Source organism: Myxocyprinus asiaticus, chromosome 40, assembly GCF_019703515.2.
Source record: "Myxocyprinus asiaticus isolate MX2 ecotype Aquarium Trade chromosome 40, UBuf_Myxa_2, whole genome shotgun sequence".
NCBI classification, from domain to species: Eukaryota; Metazoa; Chordata; class Actinopteri; order Cypriniformes; family Catostomidae; genus Myxocyprinus; species Myxocyprinus asiaticus.
In genome coordinates this window covers 4,778,764-4,795,740 of record NC_059383.1, presented here as the reverse complement: position 1 = coordinate 4,795,740, position 16,977 = coordinate 4,778,764, and the positions used below count along the sequence as shown (strand labels likewise).

The 16,977-nt window shown below is 44.7% G+C and overlaps 1 protein-coding gene across 6 annotated transcripts in view; it reads left to right on the top strand.

Moving 5' to 3' along the window:
* LOC127430667 (gamma-aminobutyric acid receptor subunit gamma-2-like) overlaps positions 1-16,977 on the top strand; it is a 144,382-nt gene that overhangs the window by 46,431 nt on the left and 80,974 nt on the right. For all 6 annotated transcript variants that reach the window (XM_051680607.1, XM_051680606.1, XM_051680605.1 and 3 more), the window contains exons 3-5: positions 1,190-1,257; positions 10,473-10,693; positions 11,514-11,596. In XM_051680607.1, coding sequence (XP_051536567.1) covers positions 1,190-1,257; positions 10,473-10,693; positions 11,514-11,596 — 372 coding nt within the window. The remainder of the gene's footprint in view (positions 1-1,189; positions 1,258-10,472; positions 10,694-11,513; positions 11,597-16,977) is intronic.

Genomic DNA, 16,977 nt, shown 5'->3' with positions numbered 1-16,977 from the left:
TACATTTGAAATGCATAAAAGGTGTAAATAAAATCATGTAAACAATGAACGTTATTTGACATCAAAGAATAGCCTTGGCTATTTGACCCACAGTCTGCCCATGCCTATTGATTCCCAACCCGCACCTGTTACATCAAATATTAGCGCATTACCCTTAGGGTAACCGCAGGTACCCACAGGTACCAGTCCATGTGCAGGACTATGCCTCACACAATGCTATCGTACGACTTCAGAAGACTTCACTTGTGCATGACTTGTAAGGCGATACATTTTATTGTTTGCATTAGGCTACGTAACCAACTACTGAAAATTTACATGCTTCATGTATGATTAAATTAGGTAAGTAAGGTACCACTAGGATTTTTTACTTGCTATGCAAAGGACCGGAGTTCGAGTCCTGAAGAGCACACAAGTCAACATGTGAGCCAAAAGTGTCATAGAAGCACCACCAAATGATGTGGTTGCTCTCGCAATTGTTTTTCATCTCACATTTGCTTTTTCTGACACTATCGGTACGGTTTAGTTTTAAGGTTTAGGGTAGGGAGGTAGGTTTTTGAAAAAAATTTTTTAGAGCATTTACCTTAAAAAACCCTTATCTGTATGGGAGACCATTTAACTCACTTTTAGCGCCCCACAGTGGACATTTGGCCTCGGAACTACCATGAAATGTGTTATAAATCACGTTATATAATATTACAAAAATGTCATCACAGTCATGTAATTTTCAAGAGATCAGGCCAATATTTTCAATGAATCGGTTCCTCCACTTCACAAAAATGGTCAGAATGTTTTTTTTCTGTATCGGACTGATCTGGTTTTTGAGTTCACCTCACTGACTCAATGAACAGCTCACTGGAAGGAAAGATTATCTGTGACTAATGACCTTAATATCAGCCTATTTAATCACCAAAGCTGTTGTATGACTGCAGAAGGCTTGGAATTGAGCTCACGAGTCCTATGAACTACTTTTATGATGTTTTTATGATTTTTTTGTTCATGGTTTTTGAGCATGAGAATATGTGATTTGCGTTATTTTTTAACTATTTATTTTTTTATATAATTAATTACATTGAATTAACGTGAAAATCGACAGCCTTAATAATTATTAAAACATGATAATATAAAAATTATACTTACATTTGATATAGGTATTATTAGTAATTCTGCATTGTCCTCTCTCTCTTTATAGTCAAACCAACGGTGATTCATACAGACATGTTTGTCAACAGTATTGGTCCAGTCAATGCCATTAACATGGTAAGTCAATCCATAAACAACATATACCTTATGATAATCAAAGTATTCTTTCTTCCTTCCTTCCTCCCTCCCTGCTTTCCTTACCTACTTCCTTTGTTCCTTCATTACAACCTTGTTTTTTCTTTCTTTCCTTCCCTCCCTTTCTCCTTCCATTCTGTTCCTGCCTTCCCTCCTTCCTTCCTTCCTTCCATTGTTTCTTCCTTCCTTCCGTTATTTCTTCCTGCCTTCCTTCCTCCCTGCCTTCCTTATGTCCTTTCTTTTTTTTTTCTGCCTTACTGCCATACTTCACTACTTTGTTTCTTTCTTATGTCCTTCTTTCCTGCCTTACTTCACTACTTTCTTTGTTACTTCCTTCCTTCCCTTCCTCCTTCCTTCCTTCATTATTTACTCCTCCTTTTTCCTGCCTGCCTTTCTCCCTGCCTTTCTTCCTTACTTCTTCACTTCTTCCTTAGTTTCTTCATTCTTTCCCTCATTTCTTCCTGTCTTCCTTCCTCCCTCCTATTTTGTTCCTGCTTTCCTTTGTCACTGCCTTCCTTCCTTTCTTCCTTCCATTCTTCACTTCTTCCTTTGTTTCATCCTTCCTTCCTTTCCTTCCTGCCTCTTTCCCACTTTTTTCCTGTCTTCCTTCTCTCCTCCTTTCCTACATATTTGTCTTGCCAATAAATTTTTGCAGCATAAAATTCTGTTTATTCTCTTGTCTGTTATTGTTAACATATGTCATAAGCATTTTTTATCAACAAAACATGTGACTTCAGGGGATGCAAGGCATGATGTCATATAATGCAACAATATATAGACATGATAAAGTTTAAACAAACGCCCACAGTATTTTATTTGATTTTGCTGAGCAATCTTTGCTCAGTAGGCTTTAACTATGGCTTCCTGTGGATTGTTTGGTACTTGAACTTAAATAATCTGCCCAGAACATGTTTCCTGTTTCAAAGATTTAGCAGAGAAGTAAAATAGTAAGATTAGAGAACTGAAATGACTTAGGAATTGACTATGCTCCATCAGAATTGTTGTATTGTTCCTGTGCTTCACTGAATTAAAAACTTGAAAATCAGAAACTTTCAATATTCTTATTTACTGTAGATTTCTCATTCATTATCTTGTTTTATGAATATTTAGTTTCTAAAATAGTTTTCACAGTGTTGTATGTTTCATCTGATCTTATTGGGGCGAATTATGTGTGATTCAACCAGTCAAAGACTCTCATGTATATTTGGACATCACAAACAAAGCAACTATTTAGATTACTGCTAGGGGATGAAATTACATGTGTGTGTTGGATTTGAATTATAAGGATTCTGGTTTTGATTTCACTTTATGATTCTTTTAGTTTTTTTGGAGCCATTAACAGAACCGAACGTCATGTTTTAAAAAAATGGATCAGTTCTGAATAGAGCAGAACAGAATGGTTCTGGAAGTAAAAAATTCCATTCATTTTCTCCCATCACTAATTGTATTATTTTTATTTGAAGCCACACTGGGATTTTGTTAGTTTCAGCATAGCAAAATCCAATTCTTTTCACGTACCCCCTGGAACCTGCTTACGTAACCCTGGTTGGGAATCACTGGATTACATCATTAGAATTCCTTCATGGAATGAGTTCACTGCTTCAAACAGAGTCTTGTAACTTTGTAATACTCTTTTGCTTCAAATTTTTTATTGTTAAGATTAATCTTGTAGCTGGTTAGTTTGTGTGTTGTGTTGTGTTGGTTTGATTTTGGCTCACTGTTAAGCTCTATGAAAATGTCCTGGTTACTTTCATAACCTCCGTTCCCTGATGGAGGGAACGAGATGTTGTGTCGATGTAGAGACACTAGGGGTCACCCTTGGGAGCCCCAAACACCTCTGATCTTTGAGAAAAGGCCAATGGGAATTGGCGAGTGGAATTTGCATGCCACTCCCCCGGACATACGGGTATAAAAGGAGCTGGCTCACAACCACTCATTCAGGTTTTGGGCTGAGGAGCCGAGACAAGGACCCGGCCATTTCAGCGGGTAGTTCAGAGTTGTGGCTGGAGGGACACAACATCTCGTTCCCTCCATCAGGGAATGGAGGTTACGAAAGTAACCAGGATGTTCCCTATCTGTTACTCACTCGACATTGTGTCGATGTAGTGACACTAGGGGTCCCTATACGAAACACCACAACTAGCTGAACTGTGTTACATGGACTAGCGGTGCGAGACGGGAAAACCATTGCATGCCTCATAGCCAGCGCACCTGGCCGTCACGTAACCTCCCGCAACGTTCCTATAAGCGTCGTACGGTCCCCCACACCTCGGGGACAAGTCGACTGCCCAAAATGGGGCCATAAATGTCCGCGTCGGGGGTGTGTCCATTCCCAAGGGGAAGACACCGCGGAGACCACATCCTGTCCGAAGGGGAGGTAATTGTGTGGAAATACGTCACATGGCCTTACCGAGTCTTGTCGGCAGTGTCACATGTGGAGAAGTCCCCGTGGTAGGTCCTACCCAGAGGGGACGGAGCTTTATAAACACGGCGACCGGTGGCAGAGGGAAACTCTGCCCAAGGAAGACGCAGGTTTACCAACAGGGAAACCATCTCATGGAAGATACATCACACGGGGTTACAAACAGGCAACCAGCGCATGTGGAGTACCTTCACTAGTACAGGGCCTAATAGCACATGTACTGGGCCAGCATCAGATTTCTCCATGAACTCGCCTGCCACAGGGCTAAGGAGAAAGGACATCCAGGGTCCACGACCTCCTGAACATGGCTGGGGGGTAACAAGCGTATGTCTCCCCCTCCAGGAGGGGAAAGACGCTATACGCAAGCGGTACATCCGGCCAGTTGTCCCTCCAATTTACCTGTTCGTACCTGACAATACACCTGGTGGAGTGTGCCCGAAGCCCCAGGGGTCTGGGTGGGCCAGTAAGGTACCACTAGGATGATCTGCTCCTCATCCTCCCTGACCTTGCACAGGGTCTGTGCAAGTAGGCTCACTGGGGGGAATGCATACTAGCGTGGCCCCCGGGACCAGCTATGTGCCAGTGCATCTGTGCCGAGGGAAGCCTCGGTCAGGGCATATCAGAATGGGCAGAGGGAGGATTCCCAGGAAGCGAACAGGCTTACCTGCGCTTGACCGAATCAACTCCAAACCAGCTGGACCACCTGGAGGTGGAGTCTCCACTCTCCCCTGAGCGTGACCTGTCACGACAGCGCGTCTGCCATGCTGTCGAGGTCGCGCGGGATGTGAGTGGCTCGCAATGACTTGAGTTGCTGCTGACTCCAGAGGAGGAGCCGGCGGGCGAGTTGCGACGCGAGCTCAAGCCGCCTTGGCCAACACGTAATTGCCCTGAACCAACATGTGATTGCCCTGGATCAACGGCCGAAGCTCGAGGCAGTTGACATGCCAACGCGGTCGCGGCCCCGTCCCAGAGACCGCAGCTGCATGCCTGTTGCACATGGCGCCCCAGCCACGCTCGTAGGTGTCTGTCATAACCACGATGCTCCTGCGGTACTTGCACTAAGGGGACTCCTGCCCGCAAGAATGCAAGGCCCATCCAAGGGCTGAACAGGTAGCGTCAGATCGGCGTGATGACCACGCGATATGTGCCGCGGCGCCATGCCCACCTTGTGACTCGAGTCTGACGCCAGTGCTGAAGTGGTCTCATATGCATCAACCCGAGCGGGGTGACCACCGTCGAGGACGCCATATGCCCCAGGAGCCTCTGAAAATGCTTCAGTAGGACCGCCATGCTCTGCCTGAACAACTTCAGGCAGTTCAGCACTGACTGCGTGTGCTCGCTCGTGAGGCATGCCATCATAGAGACTGAGTCTAACTCCAACCCGAGAAAAGAGATGCTCTGTACCGGGGAGAGCTGCTCTTTCCCCAGTTGACCCGAAGCCCCAACCAGCTGTGGTGCCTGAGCACCAGGTCCCTGTGCGCACACAACAAGTCTCGAGAGTGAGCTTGAGCCAGCCAGTCATCGAGAAAGTTGAGGATGCGTAAGCCCACTTCCCTTATCGGGGAAAGGGCTGCCTCTGCGACTTCCGTGAAGATGCGAGGCGACAGGGACTGACCAAAAGGGAGGACCTTGTACTGGTGCGCCCGGCCCTCAAAGGCGAACTGAAGAAAGGGCCTGTGCCGAGGAGATACGTGTCTTTCAGGTCTACCACCACGAACCAATCCTGATGCCGGACGCTCGCTAAAATACGTTTAAGTGTCAGCATTTTGAATGGGAGTCTGTGCAAGGCCCGGTTCAGAACTCGCAGGTCCGGGATTGGCCGCAACCCACCGCCTTTCCTTGGTACAATGAAGTAGGGGCTGTAGAACCCCTTCTTCATCTCGGCTGGAAGGACAGGCTCTACCGCATCCTTCCGCAGAAGGGACGCGATCTCCGCAGGGAGGGCAGCAGCGTTCTCGCCCTGCACTTGAGGTAAAATGGATGCCGCTGAATCCAGGTGGGTGCCTGGCGAACTGAATCGCATAGCCAAGTCGGACGGTCCCGGCCAGCCATCGCGACAGGTTGGGGAGTGCAAGCCATGCCCCCAAGCTCCGGGCAAGGGGGACCAAGGAGACAATCACGTCGGATGTACTGGTGGGTGGGGCCACACGGCGGGGCGGAGCTGGAGGCGCCACGTTGAGGAGGCTCAGACCCCGAACTCGTGGCCATGCTGAGTCTGGGGACATTGATGCACTTACCTGGCTCCGGGTACCCACCATAGGACCGGTCAGCGATGGGGGAGGAGGGAACCGTTCTCGTAATCCATCACAACCGCCTGGGGGGTGTGTTGTGCCGCAACTGGGCACGCAGGGGCGGGGGGCCCACCTCCGCAGCGTCGTGCCTGCCTTAAATATGCGGTGTCCGGCAATCACAATAATGACGGCCGTAAACACCGGGTGTGTGACCTAGGAAATGAGGAAACCGCTCCTTTTCTGAATGTGTGGGTACTGCAGCCTTTTGGGCATGCGGCGAATCAAGAAAAGGCAACAAAGGATTCTCCTCCCGGCCCTCCACCGGGGGATGGAGTGGTCTGCTTACCATCTCTAGACCTGCAGCAGGTCACCACGTGCCTAGGTTGCCCATCTCATCTCAGGCTAGAAGCCTTCCTCGGGTTCTTGGCGGCAGGCCGTGAGACGGGGGCATCTGCTTCCTGCGGGTGGCTCTACGCCGGGGCCGGGCCTCTGGCAACGAGCAGACGGGGTGCAGGATCTTGATCCGCGCTGGGGCAGGATATGCTGAATAGCCTCTGTCTGCTTCTTAACCGCCGAGAACTGCTGGGCAAAATCCTCTACAGTGTCACCGAATAGGCAGACCTGGGTGACGGGGGTGTCAAGGAACCGTTCCTTGTCAGCCTCCCTCATCTTGACCAAGTTGAGCCATAGGTGGCGCTCCTGGACCACCAGAGTGGACATCGTCTGCCCGAGAGACCCCGCCGTGACCTTCGTCGCCCAGAGGGCGAGAACGGTCACCGAGCACAGCTCCTGCATCAATTCCAGGTCAGAACTACCCTCGTGCAGTTCTCTTAGCACCTTGGCTTGGTGCACCTGCAGGAGAGCCATGGCGTGCAGGGTGGAGGCGGCCTGTCCAGTGGCACCGTAGGCCTTAGTCACCAGAGACAACTTAAACCTACAGGCGCTGGACGGGCATCTCGGGCGGTTCCGCCAGATGGCGGCATTTTGCGGGCACAGGTGCATCGCAACCAGCTTATCCACCTAGGGAATCGCAGTATACCCCCTGGCAGCCCCACCGTCGAGGGTAGTGAGAGCGGAGGAGCTCAGAGACCGGATCCAGGCAGTGAAAGGTGCCCGCCAAGACCTCGTGAGCTCCTCATGCACCTCCGGGAAGAAAGGGGCGGGGCGCAGCCGTGAGCGGCGCTTCGAGCCCAGGAACCAATCGTCAAACTGCGAGGGTTCAGGGGAGAGTGGAGGGTTCCACTCCAGCCCGACGCTCACAGCTGCCCAGCCTGTGACTGGGCAACCGCACCCGAAGGTGGGAGCCCAGTCGAGTCCTCAGCGTCAGACTGGACCAGCCCGCTCTCCGATGCTGCAATCGAGAGCTCATCCACTTCGCAAGCGCCGAATGGGATCGCGAACTCGTCCTGAGACGAGCCGGCGGTCTCATCCCAGAACTCAACCAGGGCAAACGAGTGTACTGGGGAATGGGAGGTCCGTGGGGAGTTTCCCTGGCAGAGCAGCTCTCATTGGGGTCCCCAAATCGCCCCCAGTGCTAACCGACGCGGCCTCAAACCCGTAGGTAGAAAGACCGAGGTGGGGAGCCTCTAACGAAGGAAGGCCGTGACTGCAACGTTGCCATGGTCATGCTCTCGCAGTGAGAACATGACCCGTCCACGAACACTGTCTCTGCGTGGGCAGTACCCAAGCACGTAAGATAGCGATCGTGGCCATTGGAAACAGAGAGGTAACGACCGCAACCAGGAAATAACACAGACAGAAAGTCATCTTTAAAAAGACGCTCTCTGTCAGTGCCACTCTTTTAGTAGGGAAAATATACTGTTTTATCGCAAGAATATATATTCTTTTAGACTGTCGAAGCACCCGGGAGCATTCTCTGCACTCCACCGGTGCACGAGGGGGAGAAATCGCTATAATTCGCCGTAAATCCAACAGTTTTTTTAGAGGTGAATGGAACGGCAGAGGATTCTGCTCGCTGAACACAACCGCTCGGCTCCGAAGAAAAAATCTGAATGAGTGGTTGCGTGCCAGCTCCTTTTATACCCGTATATCCGGGGGAGTGGCATGCAAATTCCACTCTCCAAATTCCATTGGCCTTTCCTCAAAGATCAGAGGTGTTTGAGGCTCCCAAGGGCGACCCCTAGTGTCACTACATCGAGACAACTTCGAGTGAGTGACAGATAGGGAACCAGTTCTCAGTTCCCAACCCTATTTTGTGTTCCCCTTACAAACACTACATTCCACTTTGCATTAAACCTAGTGCAGGTTTTACCATTTCAGTGTTGTGGTCCTCATTGGGCTCTAGCTGAAGAATTGAGATCTAGTAAACACTAAAATGAGTCTCAAATGAGTGCCGGCTGAATCTTAAAATGCCATATTCACTGAAAAAAAAAAATCCATTAGCTTTTTCATCTTTTTGAATAGAGAAGGATCACAAGGACATGGCATCCATTTTCTTGTAGCAAGAGGGCTTTTGATGCTTCAGGTCTGTTTCTCAATATTCTTAGGAGATTTACATTGCCTCCCAAAAGTCTTTGCCCTTTACTTTAGTGGTGTGGACATGTATTTATGGGATCTGAAAATGACCTTGTTCTTGTCTTAAGGTGCAGATCAATATTTTCATTTACTGATTAATTTGCATGCCATATTATTCATTTAGCATCACCTGCTCTCTGAATTATGATGGTCAAAGAAAGAATGTTACGGATTATTGTTCAAACTAGGGCTGCATGATTTGGTCATATTGCGATTTATTGACATATTGCATATTGCGGTTTGGGCTGCGATATGATAACATTGAAGAACTCATAATGCTGCTTCTTTGTTATCAAGGCTAAAAGAACAAAAAGGCATGAAATCAGACTGAAACAGCAGTTCTCATGTTAAACAGCATGTGCAAAAACTATAAACTGTAAGTCTTTAATATCCAAATTAAGTCATGTTTTGCCAAACATTATTACATACCTTGGGTCTTTAGCAACCTGGTATGTAGATCTATCACTAAATAGATCTACAAAATGCCCAGATAGTGTCAACATTTTTAAGCATTTTAAAGACAATTTGACAAGACAACAAAAGAATGAAAGAAATTATTTTATATTTTGATGTTTTATTTTTCGTATTTCAAAGAGATGATACAACAGGTGATAGAACGGGATTCATTACTTCCATGCTGGATTTTTAAGAGACGCAACAGACTGTCAAACTTTATATTGAGCTACACATACAGTTGAAGTCAGAAGTTTACATATACCTTAGCCAAATAAATTTAAACTCAGTTTTTCACAAGTCCTGACATTTAATCGTAGAAAACATTGCCTGTCTTAGGTCAGTTAGGATCACTATTTTATTTTAAGAATGTGAAATGTCAGAATAATAGTAGAGAGAATGATTTATTTCAGCTTTTATTTCTTTCATCACATTCCCAATAGGTCAGCAGTTTATATACACTTTGTTAGTATTTAGGAGCATTGTCTTTAAATTGTTTAACTTGGGTGAAATGTTTTGGGCAGCCTTCCACAAGCTTCTCACAATAAGTTGCTGGAATTTTAGCCCATTCCTCCAGACAGAACTGGTGTAACTGAGTAAGGTTTGTAGGCCTCCTTGCTCGCACACACTTTTTCAGTTCTGCCCACAAATGTTCTCTCAGATTAAGGTCAGGGCTTTGAAATTAACAAGTTACAGGCTAGGTGGTTCTTACGAGTTACTAGATCGGTTATTGAACCAAAGAATCCGATCAAAATGAACAAATCAAACCAACAAGCAAAATCGGATGTCAAAAAGAACCAAAAACCGATGAAAGAGCCGATCCCAGAATTTGAATGAGCCTGGGGTGAAATTTCTTTTAATTTTTTTAATTTATTTTTTTATAACAGACAAAACATACCAAAAATATGCTTATGACTAGTTTTATTACATAACATTTTTAAAAAACGTGCAAAACTTTTCAGTCGAGAGATGTAAATTAATTTTACTATTGTTTATTGTGTAATCAGATTATATTTTAAGTTGTTATATGCTGAATCATGGTTTCTGGTGAGTTCATTAATATTTGACTATTCTCTTTATATGCACATATAACAAATTTACGTTTGTGCATCAGTGTCTGTATTGGGTGCAAACTTTAATATAGGAAACTTGTCCAAGATGTATAATGGCATGGATCACAGAATGAAACACTAATGACAAGAAACACCCTTATTATTAAAACTTAATGGAATAAAAGGTAATAATCAGCAATATGCATTCACATATGGCTTTATTTGAATGTTTCAGTGTGAATATCTTGTCACTGGGATGTTTGAATTACCAGTGTTCATCATTACGTGATGATGGTTTTTTAACCCGTTCATTGAAACGAACTGTCTAAAAGAACCAGTTTGCGAAAATGAATCTGACTTCCCAGTTCCCATCACTGTTTAATAATGGTATGCCCTTTCAAAAGCATTGATTTGGCCTTGAAAACATGTTCTGGGTGGAACTGCTTTTTCATCAATTACACAAAGGTCTGAAATACTTTTCAATTGCTCTTTTCAATTTTCCAGGAGTACACCATTGACATCTTCTTCGCTCAGACCTGGTATGACAGACGGTTGAAGTTCAACAGCACTATGAAGGTGCTTCGTCTCAATAGCAACATGGTCGGCAAAATCTGGATCCCTGACACATTTTTCCGCAACTCAAAGAAGGCAGATGCCCATTGGATCACCACACCCAATCGGATGCTTCGAATATGGAATGATGGGCGTATACTGTACACTTTGAGGTAGATTTACTCTTCAAGTCGTTCCTCTCATATAGCATCCAGAGCATACCCAGAGGGACATTTCATTGCTTATTGTTGAAAGACTTAATAGAGTTCTCAATTATGTCTCGTTTAGGTTTCAACTTTGTCGCAAGTGTTTGTCCTAAAATTAGAGAGAAATCAAAATAGTCACAAATGAGACAATAGATGATTTTTGAGATAACTGAGCTGTAACATGAATGTGGACAGCATAGCTCAGAATATTTGGGCTCGGAAGAATTTGATGAAAAATATTTTAGTGTATCTTTAAATCTCTAATTTTGATTGCAGACTTTGGTGTCTTGACAAATCCGAGCATAAGACTATATTGATTATATTTTAAAGAAACATTTGAGAAGCAGGAGACTCAAGTAGAAGTCTCCATTTGTTCTTTAGTCTACTTAATTCCATTGCTATCTAGGAGAAATAATTGCAATATTAAAGAGATCTCATTTGTGATTTTTCACGGGTAGTGTTTGTAGTGAAAATCGCTTTTATCTCGAGTGTCAACTAATCATTGTTTGATATTCATTCTGGCTCATTTCATTGATTCATTATGCAACACTGGTCAGATTATTAGCTTAACCGGTTCAAAACCATTGTATAAGTCCTGAGATTCAACCAATTATAGCAATTATGAAGCACACCTGCCATTAAAAGCATTTGATGCAAACCCTAAAAGACATGTTTTGCCATTCATTTAATTATTGTGCTATATACTTCAGCGTATTCTAGGTCTGCTAATGAACTGGATCCTGGCTTACATCAAACATGTAATTAGGGGAATTATTTTTGTCTGTAGGTTGACCATCGATGCAGAGTGCCAGCTTAAATTGAATAACTTCCCAATGGATGAACATTCATGTCCCCTGGAGTTCTCAAGCTGTAAGTTTGGCCATATGCTCACTCTTCAAACCCGCCAATATTTGCTTCATTTTAGCTAGGGATGTGCAAGTCTATGCAAGACAAAGTTTTTCTATAAAGAAAACATTATAATAACTACAGGTTATAAAGTAATTGCTAAGCATTAGTTTATAGTTAATTGATCATTAAGAAATATTGTTCCTGCATATTCATTAATAGGCTACATCTAAGTAATATGTTTGTTTATGTTCACTGTAACAAACTATTTATTATTGTTTAATAAGTTCATATATTAGCAGTTATTATCTAGCAATTAGATACACATTTAAATATGTAATGAATTGGATATACATTTGAAGATGGTTATTTCAAGGCCAGCTTTTTAGAGTAATTGATCATTAATAGATAGCTAATTAGGCATATAGAGTTTTCACTTCAGATCATGCAAAATACTTAGTTAGCAATTAGTCAGTGCTTTACTATGACCATTTTTAAGCAATAACTGCTTTAAAAGTAAGTGTTTCTAAGACAGTTACAAACACTTTAATAGAGCATTTATATATGTCAAGTTCACTACATATGATATGATTTCTTTATCAATTATCGGTTCATGTCTTCTTAATGTTCTCATAAACCCTTCTTTACCATTGGTTTGCATAAACTGAATACATTACATTACTTAGATATAGTTAAAAAAGCATTATCAAACGTCATGGTTACTTGTGTAACCTCCGTTCCCTGATGGAGGGAATGAGACGTTGTGTCGATGTAGTGAAACTAGGGGTCACTCTTGGGAGCCCGAGACACCTCTGGTCTTTGATAAAAGGCCAATGAAAATTGGCAAGTGGTATTTGCATGCCACTCCCCCAGACATACGGGTATAAAAGGAGCTGGTATGAAACCACTCATTCAGGTTTTATGCTGAGGAGCCGAGACAAGGTCCGGCCATTTCAGCGGGTAGTGCAGCGTTGTGGCAGGAGGGACACAATGTCTCGTTCCCTCCATCAGGGAACAGAGGTTACACAAGTAACCATGACGTTCCCTATCTGTCACTCACTCGACGTTGTGTCGATGTAGTGACACTAGGGGTCCCTATACGAAATGTCACAACTGGCTGAACTGTGTTACGTGAACTGGCAGTGTGTGGTGGGCAGACCACTGTGTGCCTCGTAGCCAGCACACCAGGTCGACACGTAACCTCCCCCAACATAGTTATGAGTGTCGAATGTCCCTTTGGGGACAAGTCGACTACCCAAAAGATAGAGACAGGCTAACCCAGTCGTGGCCTCTTTTCCCCTTCTTTTTTCCACTCCCTACAAAAGAAGGGGGATTATCCAACTGGGCCGCCAGGTCTAGTCGGGGGGTGTCCCTCCCAAGGGGAAGACACCGCGGAGACCACACCTCGCCCAAAGAGAGGGGGGGATATTTAAGTGGAAGAATACGTCACATGGTCTTTCCGACCATGTTGAGAGTCTTCAAGGTAGATCCTACCCAACGGGGGAGGAGTTACTACAAACATGGAGACTGGGGCAGAGGGGCTCTGCCCAAGGAAGACGCCGTTTGCCAACAGGGAACCAAATAAGCGGAAGATATATATCGCATGGGGTTAGCCTTACAGGGAACCGCCACATGCGGAGCACCTACCCCAGAACAGGACTCCTAGTTAGCACGTGTACTGGGCCGGCAACGAGTCTCTCCGAAAACTCGACTGCCACAGGGCTCAGAGGAAGTCAACCAGGGAACAAAGTTTGTGAACACTACTGAGAATTAATGGCACATGTCTTCAGCTCAAAAGGAGGTGGAAGGCGCTATGTGCAAGCGATACACCTGGCCAGCTATCCCGGGCTTATCCGCTTGTATTGCGTGCCACTACCTGGGACAAAACCGGTTCCACCCGGAGGATGTAGAACCTTGCAAAGGTGTTGGGTGTTGCCCAGCCTGCTGCTCTGCAAATGTCTGTTAGAGAGGAACCCCTGGCCAGGGCCCAGGAGGCCGCTACACCACGGGTAGAATGGGCTCGTAGCCCTACCAGGGGCGGCATGTCCTGGGCATGATATGCCATAGTTATGATGTCAATGAGCCAGTGGGCGATCCTCTGCTTGGAGACAGCGCTTCCTTTCCGCTGTGCACCAAAGCAGACAAAGAGCTGCTCAGAGATCCTAAAGCTCTGCGTGTGATCCAAATAGATGCGTAAAGCGCACACTGGACACAGCAACGACAGGGCTGGGTCTGCCTCCTCCTGGGGCAGCACTCGCAGGTTCGCCACCTGGTCCCTAAAAGGGGTCGTGGGAACCTTGGGCACATAGCCCGTTCGGGGTCTCAGGATCACGTGAGAGTAGCCTGGACCGAACTCCAGGCACGTTTCGCTGACAGAGAACGCTTGCAGGTCTCCTACCCTCTTGATGGAAGTGAGCGCAGTCAGGAGGGCAGTCTTCAAGGAGAGTGCCTTAAGCTCGGCTGACTGCAAAGGCTCAAAGGGGGCTCTCTGTAGACCCTGAAGAACTACAGAGAGGTCCCATGAGGGAACGAGGCCCGGTCTGGAGGGATTCAGCCTCAGATCGTGCTTCCCTAAGGACTTACCGTCGACTGCGTTGTGGTGTGCTGCTATGGCGGCAATGTACACCTTCAAGGTGGAAGGGGACAGCCTCCTTTCCAACCTCTCCTGCAGGAAGGAAAGCACTGATCCGACTGCGCATCTCTGGGGGTCTTCCCGTTGGGAAGAACACCAATTAGCGAACAGACGCCACTTAAAGGCATACAGGCGCCTCATTGGGGGGGCCATAGCCTGAGTGATCGTGTTAGGTCTTCTGCGTCCCATCCAGGGGCCAGACATGGAGATTCCAGAGGTCCCATTGGGGTCCCCAAATCGCCCCAAATGCTAGCCGCGCTGGCCTCATACCCGTAGATAGCAAGACCGAGGCGCGGAGCCGCTGGGGTGGCTTGCTTTCTTACAAAAGCAAGCCGCGACCGCAACGTTGCCATGGTCATGTTCTCGCAGTGAGAACATGAAGCATCCACAAACGCTGCCTCCGTGTGGGTCGTGCCCAAACACGAAAGACAGCGATCATGACCATCCGAAGTTGAGAGATAACGGCCGCAACCAAGAATAACACTCAATTTGAAAGGCATCTTTAAAAAGACGTTCCGTGTGTGCCGGTCTTTTAGAGAAATATACTCTTTTAGAGGAAAAATCTCTTTCAGAAAATATACTCTCTTTTTTTCTGCCGAAGCGCCCAGGGGCGTTCTCTGCAGTGCACCAGTGCAGAGGAGGGAGAAGCCGCTGAAATGCGGCATCAGATCCAGCAGAGGTGAATGAACAGTAGAAATTCAGCTCGGTGAGCATGACCGTTCGGCTCCAAAGAGAAAATCTGAATGAATGGTTGCACACCAGCTCCTTTTATACCCGTATGTCCGGGGGAGTGGCATGAAAATACCACTCGCCAATTTTCATTGGCCTTTTATCAAAGACCAGAGGTGTCTCGGGCTCCCAAGAGTGACCCCTAGTGTCACTACATCGACACAACGTCGAGTCAGTGACAGATAGGGAACTGCTTATATATGAATTTGTTAAATAATAATAAATTGTTTGCTAATGTACATGAAATGAATAATATTTGTATATATTCTGTTCATGTATTAACAATGTAAAAAGAACGATTTATAAATAATGAGTACAAATACTTAATACCATGAAGATGTTTTTAGCTTTCAAATGGGTTTATAGAGGGGTTTTCAATTCATGAGTAAAATAAGAACTGTGGTCAGTGTAACTTGAAACTTACACTTTTTGTTCTAAACATTATTTACACACAGTAATACTTGAAACGTGAATTTTGAAGCCACTGTGTGTATCTATTTATTTAATAAAAATTATTTTATTACAGTTTTTATTGTTAAATGTGTGTGTGTGATGATATATTTTGTATATATTGATGATATAATTGCTGGTATAATCAAAATAATTATAATAAAATATACTCATCTCTGTGTATTTAAGTATACTTATTATTACATGAATAATATAAAACAAAGAATCTTTTAAAGACCAAGCACAAAAAAAAAGATGAAAATCATTTGAAAAGTTTTGATTTACTGAATGGCTCCATTGTGTGAACATAAAAAAAAAAGTTTGACCTTATACCGTAAAGAGTTGCAATTTTTCTACAGTTACAACAAATGTATCAAATTAATGAAAATGTATATTTTCAGGTGATGTAATACTTTTTCAATAAGTAAACGTTGGTAATTAAGAAAAAAAAATACAGGTCAAATACTTGAAAAATTGTTTCAGAAGTGTTAACAATTATGCAAACAACTAGCTGTACCATTTTTGTGCAACTTTAGCAAGCTCTGACAGTTTATGTATTGTTGGTGCTTCTTTCAGGAGCGGGTTTGGTTATTAGCAATAATTGATAATTATACAAAATAATTATTAATTATTAAAATCAATAGAACATTGATTAGAATCAACATTAGTTTATTAATCCTTCAAATCAACAACCATCAAAGATAACTATCAATTATCAAAATCAATAGAATATTAATAAGAATTAATATTGCCGGGGCACCACCCTGGAATCAGGAACTAATAACCAGAGAGTATAGCAGTCTCAGTATAGGATTGTTCTCTTAGGAAAGTTGATGTCCGGAATACATCATCGTTCGAAAAAGGAACAATGAAGGCTTGAATCCGAGCACTGATATCCCCTGCCAGCCCTTGGCACAGGTGCATGCAGAACAATACCAAAACACTTCTCTTTAAAGTATAACAAAGTTTATTGATGCAGTAATATACATTAATAATCAATACAATGCAGTCGATAAACTTCCAACTTCCAACTACAAACTAAACAGTAACATGATTAGATACGGTAATAGATAATCCTATAATACATGAGAGGAAGGTAGAGGTGTGTGTGTATGTGTGTGTGTGAATCGGTGTATGTGTGTAAGGAAAGAAGGAGTGCATAAAATGGCTGGCGTGGCTCTTGTGGAGAGTGCGTCATGTTAGGTTTCTGGCCAGAGAATGTGGCCGCGAATGTGGGTGGAGAGACTGGTTAATGGCGCCTGCCAGTCTCCGCTGGTACGATAACTTAGGGACAAAGCTGAGCTATATTTCCAAGTAATCTGTTTGCCAAATGTGTGTGTGGGTATGTTTGTGAGGGGTCTTGTGTGTGTGCAGTTAGTACAAGAGAGAGAGAACAGGGTGACGGCACCGAAGCCAGTTTAGTAATTATGGGAAAGATGGCAACCATTAGTTTTGTCACTCAGAGACATGGTGAACGGCTCGTAATCTGTCCGCCGCGGTCATGGTTCTTTAATGGATAAACTCAGTGTGCCAGTCTCACCCGCAATGGTGGAAATGCACAAACATCCAACATGGTTGGATGACAACACAGAAA